The sequence below is a fragment of the Gopherus evgoodei genome, chromosome 1 (genome assembly GCF_007399415.2).
Source record: "Gopherus evgoodei ecotype Sinaloan lineage chromosome 1, rGopEvg1_v1.p, whole genome shotgun sequence".
In the NCBI taxonomy this organism is placed as follows: Eukaryota; Metazoa; Chordata; order Testudines; family Testudinidae; genus Gopherus; species Gopherus evgoodei.
The window spans coordinates 3,401,540-3,413,977 of NC_044322.1; the positions used below are offsets into that span (position 1 = coordinate 3,401,540).

The following is a 12,438-nucleotide window of genomic DNA, read 5'->3' on the forward strand; positions in this document are numbered from 1 at the left end:
TGTGACACTTTTGTCTGTTTATGACTGATTTTGTCAGCAAGTCGTTTTTAAGTGAGGTGAAACTTAGGGTACGCAAGACAAATCAGACTCCTGAAAGGGGTACAGTAGTCTGGAAAGCTTGAGAGCCACTGATCTAGCCCACCAGACCTCTGCACTATGCTGTTTCCCAGGGTTAAGTCCTTGGAAAGGCACTGTGGTACAGGAAAGGCAGTTTGGTACGGTGGATAAGACAGGGGTTAGCTGTACTAGACAGCTGCGTTCTGGGCCTACAGTGATCTTGTAACAAGCTCGTTCCTAATTTGTCTCTTAAATGATCTGGGAAAAGGGGTAGACAGTGAGGTAAGCAGTTTGCAGAGATACAAAATTACTCCAGACAGGTAAATCCAAAGCGGACTGAGGAGAGTTACAAAGGGATCTCAGTAAATTGGGTGACTGGGCAACAAAATGGCAGATGAATTTCAATGTTGATAAATGCAAATTAATGCACATTGGAAAACATAATCCCAACTATACATACAAAATGCTGGGGTCTAAATGAGCTACCACCACTCAAGAAAGAGATTGTGGAGTCATTGTGGATAGCACTCTGAAAACATCCGCTCAATGTGCAGCGGCAGAATGTTGGGAATCATTAGGAAGGGGACAGTAATAAGATAGTATATCATGCCATTATATAAATCCATGGTACGCCCAGACCTGTAATACTGAGTGCACTGCTGGTTGCCTCATCTGAGAACAAGTCCCCAATGATAGGTCACAGGTGGCTATTAGCCAAAATGGTCAGGGATGCAACCCCATGCTCTAGGTCAGGAGTTCTCAACCTTTTTCTTTCTGAGGCCCCCTGACATGCTGTAAAAACTCCACAGCCCACCTGTGCCACAACATCTGGTTTTCTGTGTATAAAAGTCAGGGCTGGCATTAAGGGATAGGAAGCAGGACAATTGCCCGGGGCCCCAAACCACAGGGGGCACTTAGAAGCTAAGTTTCTCAGGCTTCTGCTTCAGCCCCAGGTGGCAGGGCTCTGGTCTTCAGCCCCATGCTGTGGGGCTTCAGCTTTCTGCTCTGGGCCCCAGCAAGTCTAACGCTGGTTCTGTTTGGCAGCCCCCCTGAAACGTGCTCGCGGCCCCCAAGGGGGTTTTGGACCCTGGTTGAGAACCACTGCTCTAGGAGTCCCTAGGGCCTACGCCTCTGACTACCAGGTGCTGGGACTGGATGACAAGGGATGATCACTGATGATGACCTGTTCCGTTCATGCCCTTTGATGAACCTGGTGTTGGCCACTGTCAGAAGACAGGATTCTGGACTAGTGGGGCCACTGGTCTGACCCCGTATGGCTATTCTTATGTTCTTCAATGGAAGATGGGGGTTATTTGCTAGCCCAAATTTTCCAAATTGACTAGTGATTTGGGGTGCCTAGACTAAGACACCCAGATGCCAGCTGTACCAGTCAGCCCCTTGTATCAATCACTGTCCGTATTGCATATGCTCACACTCTGACACGGAGACCCAACACTTACTTCATCAAGAGCTGCAGCATAATGGTGAGAACATCTGGATGGGCTTTGTCCACCTCATCAAAGAGAACCACAGCATGTGGCACTGCTTTAGCTTCTTGGTCAGCTGCCCACCTTCTTCATGGCCAACGTAGCCTGGCGGAGAGCCAATAAATTTGGCAACCTAGAGGAAGTGATTGAAAACAAGACATGCAAGAGACGATGGAAGGAGCTCCTCTCTATAGAGGAGCTAATGACCACTAATTTTTTTTTTTACATAAGAATTAAGTTATATATACACACTGGGACATCTTTTATTCGCCAAGTGCCTCAAAAGCATCTGGACAAGCAATGAGTTAGTACACTAACACAGTGACTGCTGACATTAAACACTCAGTAACAGCTCACTCACAGCCTTGGACATTTGAACCTGAAGAAATGTCTACATGTGTCAGTTAGCGTGCAGCAAGTTGGGATGTAACTCTAGAGTGCTCTAGCTTGCCATGCACTCCCTGGCTGTGTGGACCTTGCTACCGCACACTAAAACTTTAATAGTGCATTTTGGACCTATTCTCTTTGAAACCACAGTAGAACAAAGTGCACTACAGAACTTTTAATGTGCATTAGCAGAGTCTACACGGCAAGTTAGTGCTGATGCATTGTAGATTTACACCTCAGTTTGCTGAGAACTAAATGGCCTTAAAGTCAAACAGAGAAATTGTGGCCAGATGACACAATTAATTCCTCTTTCTCGAAAAGCCCAGGGGATCTTTAATGGCCATCTTCCTGGTCTCCTTTAGGATCTGTTAAAACACTTCAAGAGCAGGACAGCTGAGAAATGTGGACAGCTAGCTCATTCAGTGGAAGATCTAAAGTGTGGAGAGGCAATAGGGACTTCAGATTGGCTAGAATGTGAAGAGGTCTCAGGCAGATGATGAAAAGATGGAGCCTCTCTCTCTTTCAATTGGGGGAACCATCTGGAAGTCAGAGCACAGGAAAAACGCAAAGGAATTCTGTGAATAAAATAAACTGAAAAAACTGTAACAAAAATATTTGCCCTTTCAACTTAAATCTTGGTGAAGATAGCTGTATTGTGGTGGAGCAACCAAAAGTGGTGGCTGCTCACCACAATACAGATATCTTGGCCAGATTTTTAAAGTACCTAATGAGTTGGGTGCGCACTTAAGACACATAAAGGAGCTTGATTTTCAGATGGCGGATGCTCAGCAATTCCTGAAAATGCGGATCCTTTAAGGTGTCAGAAACTGGGCCCTCCAAATCACCAGTCACTTCTGGAAATCTTGGCCTTATAACATATGAAGTCCTAATAAGGTTGGCTGCAGTCAGTTAATAGGGGCCAAGATGGAACATTTGGAACAGAAAAACAAATCTTTCAATATTTAGCTTGAGAAGAGAGAATTCACACTTCTTGTTCTGGAACAATGACATGGCCCAGCATTATGAAGAATCCGTTGCAAACTAACTTTGTGCTGGAGAATAACAGTTGAGTCTTTACGGCCATTTGCCCATGTTGCCACCTGATATAACTGCATTTCCCAGTTGCAGTTCCCTTTCAGTATTCTTACCTCTCCAGCGCAATACAGGAATCTGAGGGAGGAAAAAACCAACCTAGGTCCATCCTTCGAATGAACCACAGTACTTCCTCACACAAAGGCTGGTGCCTGCTTTTTGCCACTTGTAGAGTATTTGCACAGATTCGTCTGCCTCAGGAGAACTGGGATCTTTACTTCCTTCTCCTCTTCCTGAGAAATGCACATCTGCTTGTGCATTTGGCCCCATCCTCTTTTGAGAGTGCTACATTCTACTGCATAGGCAAGAAGCTCCTACTCATTAGACAAAAATTTGGCTGAAGTTCATTCGTTCCAACGGTTTTAGGCAATGCCCCTCAGCAGTGTCAGATTCCTCATGCCGTTCTTTAGTACGTTGTCTCCCAGCACTGACCTCTTGATCCTGGCTTGCATGAAAAACATATTCTATCTTCCTTTGCAATTCTCTGCCTTTGCTTTCCTTATTCTTCCATTCTCTTCCTTACATGCTGTCATCTCTGTCACCCTCGCCAGTGTATGGTATTGATACTTTGCATATTGCTGTTTCTGACTTTGGAATTCTTTTTTCTTTTGTCTCTATCATCAACACTGTCATTTATGGATTTATTGCTACTGTATAGAGCACATCTATCATAGACGACCCTTTGGAAATCATCTATTAATTGGGTCTCTGAGCATTCTTCTATTTTCCCTCTCTGTACCCCTTCCTCTCCAATGCTTTGTGGTAAATAATAGTATTCTGGGCTAGCTCTTTTTAGCCCCTTCCTTCTAAGAATCCAATGTGCTGGGCAAGCACACTGAGATTCACAATTGCCCTCTATGATACATCAGTGTTATTATTATTATCCCTTGTCACAGTCTAGTAAACAGAGGCACAGAAGGATTTAAGTGATTTGACGAAGGTCGCTGAACCAGTGGAGTCCTTTCTCCACTCTAGAGCATAACATGTAAGTGCATGCACATGCAGACACATCCTATTAGTGTCCAAAATTGACACTCCCAACCTGGAGCTTTTCCTTTATATTTTGGAACAATCAACAGAGATCTTAGCTTTAATGGGCTGTTTCTAGACTTTTCCCCTGAAAGATCGTCTCTCAAACACTCTAGTCCTCTCGACTCACAGACTGTCCTCTGAAGTTTGAGCTAACGAGACGCTCCCATTTTCCTTCCTTCTCGCATACTGTTTAAGGAAGTAGCTGCTTCTGTTATGGGTCTCTTCTTTAACTTACTTCCTAACTCGCACTCTGCAGGATCTCCATGTACCTTGTTTGATTTGCTGTCTATAAAGATCTGCAGCCATCTTCAGCTGTCGAGAGGAGAAAAGACCCGGTATAAACTCTGTACACTCTTTATAGATTACCTCTTCCAGTCTGAAATCTTTAGTGCCATCAGAATTTCCTGTTCTATTTGCTACAGCTTTAAATACCTTTGTGGCACAGCTTCTCACAGAGAGAGACATCCTACACATTCAACTCCATGCATTTTCATGACTAAAAGCCTGCCTGGGACACACACAGTATGTCCACACGCAATGGCTGTGCATGGAGGCTGCCCAAGCTAGCTTGAATCCAGCAACAGGGCTAACAACAGCAGTGAAGACAGTTCTGGCTTCAGTGAGGATAGTACAAGCTCAGCATGGACCCTGAGTATTTAACTTGGCTCGCAAGTCTGCTGTGAAGCTCATGATGCTCTGTTTTCAGTTATTGTTCTCCCACTAGCTGGGTTCAAACTAGCTTGTGCACAGATTTTGCTGTGTAGACATACCCTGAGTCTCTGCTGTTCCCTGCTTCTGTCATTAGTCCAGCTGTTCTGCTTCTCTTCCAGTGGTGGAGGTAGTATTCGTCCAGGATGCTACACAGGTTTGCTAGGAATACTGCATCATCTGTAAAATCTATTAATGCCTCTTCATCCTTTCAATTCCTTCTCTTGGCTATGGATGCATGAACCTTTCAGAGGACGCACAGTATCACCAACAACTCTTCCAACGTACCTTACCTTAGACCTTAGTCCACGCCGTGCTTTGCTGCACATTGGGCTACTCACATTTGCCATCCTTGCCTGTCAACTGCCCTTCTCTCCAAATCTTCCCATTTCATGTTGAGGTGTTTGATGTCATTCAGAACTGTTCATTTCCAGTTATTCACGGTCTCTCTCTTTTTCTTCTTCATTTTCTGCCTCCACTGAAGGGCAGTATTTGGTAAGCATTCGTTCTCCATTCTTAGCATATGTCCCCACCACTGAGGTCTTCTTTTGTAGATTATTTGTGAGAGGGGCCTTGACAGTCATTTTTCTGACTTCTTCATTCATCTTCCCAGCTTTCCTCTGTTATTCCCAATATTCTTCTCAGCCATTTGTGATGAATGCATCCAGCTTTTGCCTATCTTTCTTGGTAAGTTGCCCATGTCTCCTGCTATATGTTGTGGTGGCGATAACAATTGCTTTGTACACGTTCACAGTCTTATCTCAAGGGAGAATGTTTTTTGAGTTGCCAGATGATTTTGAGTCTTCCAAATGCAGCGCTTGCCTTCCCGATTCTTCTTCTTATTTCCTCAGAACTGGCAACCATCTTGACTGATGGTACTTCCAAGAGACATAAAACTGTCCACATTCTCCAGTTTCTCTTCTTCAGTTTGATTTCTGCCTCTGTAGTCCCCATTAACATGACTTTACATGGCTTTAGTGGGGGGTTATTACAATATGGCTGATCATGTACATTCGGACAGCATTCATTCCTGAACACTACTCCCGTCTGATACCATTGCTATTGAAACCACTGGCATCATGTGCAGAGGCCACAATACAGGATTTATATTGTTATCAAGCATTTCCTTTGACTTGGCCTCTGCTCCTAGTCTGCCTTGGCACTTTACACTCTAGTGCAGTGCTGCCCAAACTTTTCCTCTCATGGTCCTCCCGCTTACTTGCAATGGAATGTGTCCACACACCCATCTGCTGCCAGAAGCGGAGTTGTGGCTGGGGCCACAGGCTGAGCTGTGGGCCCCCTGCCAGGAGCGGAGTTGTGGCTGGAGGCCGGGGCTGCAGGCTGAGCCGTGGCAGGTGGCCAGAGCCACAGCTGGCAGCGGAGTCGCGGCTGGGACCGCAGCCTTTGCTATTCTCCTTGCATTCCTGTTTGCAACATTTCACTTCTCAGTTCCTGGAGACCAGGGGCCTCATCCTGAAAGATGCTGAGCACTCACAGCTCCCACTGATTTCGCTCTCAGGATTAGATCCCATGCTAAGGCACAAGACCTATTCGGTGCTTGTTGCTTTCAATGGGAGTTGAGGAGGTGCTCAGCACCATAGAGGGCAGTGATGGCAGGTGGAGGGGAGAGAGAGAAATGCAATTGACATGATCTGTTTAAATTACTGATTAAACTAGAATTTCAATCCCTGGGAATACAGACAGGCCATTGACTAACCTCATGCCTTTCCTGGAACTCTGACATGTCCAGTCTAATGAAACCCTGCAACAGAAATAAGTAAGGAACATTATTTTTGATTAATGCTCTACAAATTTTATTACATTTAAATAGCATCTTTGGATCCAGCGCAGCTGCTGAAGGGGACTGACATGCTGAAGTGTGAGTGTGTTTGTTCCCAAGGATGTCTGTCAATGAAATGCTTAGATAAATCTACTGCAAAAGGCTGAGATTGATTTTGAAAGAAAAGGGTGGCAGTAAATCCAAGGTTTCTCAAGGGTACGTAAGAATGATCCCAAATCTGGCTACCCTTGTTCTGAATGAGTTCAATTAAGGTGATCTGCTCTCATCACTACAGTGCTGGGGATGAAAATGGGACTTGAAATTTGCTACATAAAATGGCCATTATTACTGTTCAACTGTTTAGAAATAAATCAGCAGGAGAACATAATGCCTACCCTGTAAAAAAAAAATACAAAAAATCATAAAGTCGAGGTAAGTTAAGTACTTGGATGATCACAGCATTGAGATAATATTGTCACAGAATTTATAGGTTGATACACAAAGCTCCTTTTATGTTTGAAAGGGCTGGTGGTTCATTGCAGAAAATGAATTTCTCATGCTCGCAGCTATAACTTAGCTCATATTGCTATGAAAAGGCAAGCTTGAACTTTCCTAGCAGTGATAGCAGGGATGGGAGTACCTGACAACTAGCCAGGTCCCCAAAGGCATTTCTTCTAGTTGCAGCTTGTACCTCTGTGACTCACATGCTGTGTGACATACATGACTCATCCCATAATTGTATCAGTTGGAGAACCATGGCAAGTGTTCTGTGGGTGCTAGAGACCCTTGGATGCTAGCTTAGACCAAGGCTTTGTGCTTAATGCATAGTAAATGTTACCTGCTGGCAATTCAGTAGCATTTACTCCCCCTCCTGAAACTTGTTTCACTAGGCCGATAAGAAGCTAGCTGACTATATCTTCTACTCATCTGTATCAGCCATCTTATTTGTGACACATTCGTTTGTGTGGAGGAACAGTAGCTGAAGGTGGAACAGAAGAGTGGATAGAGATGGATGTGAAGTTGGGTATTGTTTTGTGGAAAGACAGTATGTACGAAAATCCACCTCAGAATAGTGATATGGTAACAAAAATAAAGAAATCAAATGAAGTAGGAGCACATCTCCCTACACGCTTCTAAACACCCTCTATTCACTGAGACACAATCATGTATATAGAAACACAGAAGAGTAGGGAAGAAACAGTCTGGGACTGTAAATAGTTCCCTAATAGTTGAAAAAGGGTAAAAGTATAAAAACATAGCTACTGAATGCTGGCTGTCAATGGGAATTCCCATTGGCTTTCCAATCCCAGCAGCAGTTTGCCTCCTCCAGGGACCCAACACTAAAAGATGCTAGATTTAGTTCGCAAGGTATGGAGAGCGGAGGTGGCTCAGCATCTCCCCAGAGGATCTGCTTTTAATGTAAGTCTAGAACACAACTGGAGTTGTATATGAACAAAGGTGCCAGTGTTACAGATGGTTAAGAACCAGAATTTTGGACTCGATGACCTCTCGAGGTCCCTTCCAGTCCTAGAGTCTATGAGAATTTCAATTTTGTGGAAAATGCTGACACGTCAAAAATAACTTGTTCCAATTTGAAACAAAAGGCTGAAATTTCAAAATTTCCCACGAGGGGGAAATCTACAAATTTCTGATATGGGACCATCAAAACATTTTCTGTCAATAGTGTCATCTTAATTCATTTTGTTTCGATTACACTATAAAGTCAAAACAAAATGAATCAAAAAGACACTATCAAAACAAGTATGCAGTTTTGAAGTTGCATCAGACCCAAACATTTTGACACTATTGAAACAATGTTTAGACTTTTTCTTTTTGAAAAAAGTTGTCAAAACTGACACAGTGCCACAAAAAAAAATGTATTTCAATAAAATTGCAATTTTTAATGGAAAACTGTTCTGGAAATTTTTTTTTCAACCTGCTCTAAATTAACATTGCCAGGCCAGTCAGACTGTGTCACTGACTTTGGAGTGCCCAACTTGAGACACACAGGACCTGATCGTCACAAGGCCTGAGTACCCACAACTCTACGGATGGTCAATGGGAGCTGTGGATTGTTGCCAGTCTCAGACTGAGCATCAAAAGTAGAGACAAGCAAAATCAGTGCCATTGTTCTAAAGGTGGTTTTCCGGGCCTGATCCTGATCTCATTTACAATGGTGTAAACCAGGAGTGTCCCCTCCAGAGTCAAGGGAAATACCCTGGTGAGAGCAAGATCCGCACCAGGCCCTAAGACATTTCTAAATTCCCTTTTATGAATCGACCCATTTGTGATCTAACCCCTCGTGTCAGCAAATCATCAGAGAGTTCATTGTACGTACAGCACAGATTAAGGCAGGCCATGTAAGGATATTAGCATTTGTAATTAAATATTAACCTTTCTGTCAGTATGAAAATGAGACCATTATGAATTCTTCTTTCTTAATCAGTCCGTTCCTGCTAATAGCTACATCCCCTATAACTAGCCATATAGTTTATGACCTCTCTTCAGAGGGCTAATTACTGCAATGACTGCCAAACAGTAAAACCCTGATTTGTGCATGCTATTGAATTAACACAACATTCAATGTTTGGCTGATTTTTCCATCTGATGTTTAGCTAAAGCACTGACCAATTCCAGGTGCAGCAGCTCTGAATTAAGGTGCCTGAGCTCCAGGAAGTGGAATTTATTACATTTAAAAGGCAATTATAGATGGATGAGGAAAAGAAACCAGAACAGGCTGTTTTATGGCTTTGTTTTACTTTTGATCTTCTTTCAATGTATGTAATTTCATCTTGTCTTTCCTACACTGGAGAACTTCTAGGAGAGGCAGACCTGATCTAACACCAGTTTGCAGGACACCTCGGTGCTGCATCTCTGCATTTTCCTCTGTGACAGGCAAAGGGCCTGTTTCTGACTCTCACACCAGTTTTATACTAGTGTATCTCCACTGACCTCAATGGGAGCAGCTGGGAATTCTGAAATTTAATAGATGCTTAAACATGGATTTAGGAGCCTAACTTTAGGCTCCTAGTTTTTAAAATCTTGGCCCAATTTTGTTAAAGGAAAACCAAAGATGTTCTAAAGCCTAATACTACCTACAAATGTTTCTATAATATGGCTTTTTAAAAAAATCCAATGAAAATAGCTGTTTTTAAACAGATAATCTGCAACAGTGCTTGCAACCCGAACACTCCGGCACTAAGACCCTGAATGTGATGTCACTTATTTTCATTGTCCAAGCTGAATGAAATGCAAAAACCAAATAAATAGCACATACAGTGACAAGTAAATTGGACTTTTAGAATTCCTTCACTTCTAATAATCTAAGGTTTTATTAGTGACATAAGCAAAGAAATGTATTTGTCCACAACAAAGGATGTTCAAATTAACAGTATTCTCATAAACGAGGAAACAAGCTAAACAAGCTTTTGCTAAATTCTTTGAATTTACTAAAGTGTTATGAAAAACAAAGACAGTGACACTGTTTTTTAAAAAAAGTTTGCTTTAAAGCAATAGCATCCCTCACTGATGCACAAAGATAAATCTGATGCTTCCTTTCAGCTGCTGAATAAAGTGCGGCCGTGATCCAAAAGGGACAACAATGTGAGTTTGGCTCCCCCGCACAGAAGGACCATGCAGTGATGCATGCAGTAGTACATCAGGGATGGACAAAACCATGCTGGTATCTAAAGCCCAGCTGATAGGTAGAATACAAATATAACAGGGTTTACCTTCTTGGCATCTTTGTGCATGTACTTGGCTGTCTGTTTGGCCAACTCTGTTTTACCTATTCAGAAAATAGTAAGAAAAGATTTGCGTTAAAACAATCAGAATGCATGTTCCATTTACACTGAATGATTGCAAGAGTCACATGTCTAACTCTCTACAACCCATGTGCTCAATACAGGACTTGAGCCCAGTTCAGACAGGACTAGGAGCTGTCCGTGTATGGAGATTTTCTCTGCAACAGTATCTCATGTTAAGCGGATGTATTAATATTAAGGCAGAAATGCCAAAATTGAGTATCCAAAATGAACAATTAGTTTTTAAAAACTTGATCTCCATTTAGTACAAATAATTTTAATGCACCTATTAATAGCAACTATTCTTTATTATTTGTATTGCAACAGCACCTAGGAGCCCAGTCATGGACCAGACTCCCACTATGGTCGGTGCTGTACTGAACAAAAAGAGAGTCCCTGCCCTAAAAAGTTGACAATCTAAATATAAGACCAGACACAACAGGTGCCTACACAAAGAAAGAGGGCGGAGCACCAGGAAACAATGAGACAATATTGGTCAGCATGGTCGGCACTGGTCTCAGCACACCAGCAGCCTGACAGTTGTCAAAAGTTTCTGGAAGACATCAAGGCAAAGGAGAGTTTTAAGGAGGGATTTGAAGGAGGACAAACAGATAGCTTTGCTGATGTCTACAGGGAGCTCCTCCCAAGCATGACGGGCAACAGGGGAGAAAACACAAAGGTGCAAGTTGAAAATTTAACAAGTGGACGATGAAGGCTTCACCATGGGCTGAGCAGAGGATCTTGTGCTTGACCTTTAACAGGTTTATTCTTGAATGGAGATCCAGAGAGATTCTAATTCTTTTCACCAAAAGCTGCACAGTTGGATCAGATTTTTGCTATATTTGTGGCAGACATCCCAGGTTTCATGTGCTATGCCTTTACTTTCCCGATGAGAAGTGAATTTGCTGGGAAATGTGATATTCTTTATTTGTTTGATTTATCCAAGGAGTCTATCATAAAACTCTAGGCACATGAACAATCAATAATTCAAAACATATATTACAGGATAAATCTATGTTGACATTGTATCAACAAACACACCGGCTCAAGAAAACTGAGACCCTGTCCTCTCACTCTATCTATTCAGAAAGAGCCTGGGTAAACAGACAGGCTTTGCAACATGCCCTGGGTGTCAGAATAGTCCAAAGGCCCTCAGGGAGAATGCCCCCTGCCAACCGCAGCGGCTTTCACTCTGAGCACCCCAGTTCACCTCGACTGCCTGAGTACCACAAGAGGAGACAGGCAGCCTTTGAGATACATAGGACCCAAACCAGAAGAGGCTTCATGGGTTAAAACTAACAGCTTATGTCATGCCTGGAAATAAATCTGAAGCCAGGTACGACATCTGTACTTACGTCCCCAATACTCTATTTATATCCATTATATATTAAATATACACCTATCTACACTCATATACATGCATTCATGCATATGGCATACACACAAAAATACATCACAATTTATCCTCTCCCCACAAAAGGCCAAGTTCTGCCCTGATTTACAGCAGGTCTAATCCCACAGAAGTCAATGGAGGTGTCAGTCAATGAAGACTTTAGCTCTAAATGTCCAACAGAAACATTCAAAAGCAAGAAAATTCAGAGTTAACATTGCTTACTGCTTTCATATAGTTACATAGCAACTTATTGAGAGTAAATGCTTTGCCTAGTACGGCCCTGAGGCAGGACTCTGGACAGACAATAATGGTTGCATATACTCAGTAGCCTTAACCTGTACAACTAGAGCATCTTCCAGCCAGCCAAGCCAATGTCCGTTGTCTTTCAAAGGCCACATTTTGAGTGGTCAGGAAAAATATTAGTGCCAATAGTGTGCTAGGTGCTTTGCAGACAAATATGGTCCTTGCTCTAGAGTGCTGACGATGTAAAAGTCATCTCTGAACTGGTTATTTTGCACACCTATGCACAGGTTTTTCTTTTTAAGGTCCAATCTGTTAAAAACAACGTTTTTATTATTAAAAGTGTCCCTCTTCAGTTGAGACTTGAAAGCCCCGATTGCCAGCTGCTGTAAATCAGTTTAGCTCCACTTGCACAAGCTGGGGATCTGGCCCTACAGATGAATTTAAGACTGAAGCTAT

General features: G+C 42.7%; 1 protein-coding gene across 1 annotated transcript in view; it reads right to left on the bottom strand.

Moving 5' to 3' along the window:
- Positions 1 to 12,438, bottom strand: part of CLPB (ClpB homolog, mitochondrial AAA ATPase chaperonin) — a 131,722-nt gene that overhangs the window by 13,226 nt on the left and 106,058 nt on the right. The window contains 4 exon segments of the mRNA XM_030556433.1: positions 1,514 to 1,596; positions 1,599 to 1,677; positions 6,481 to 6,525; positions 10,275 to 10,330. Of these exon segments, the coding sequence (XP_030412293.1) occupies positions 1,514 to 1,596; positions 1,599 to 1,677; positions 6,481 to 6,525; positions 10,275 to 10,330 (263 nt within the window).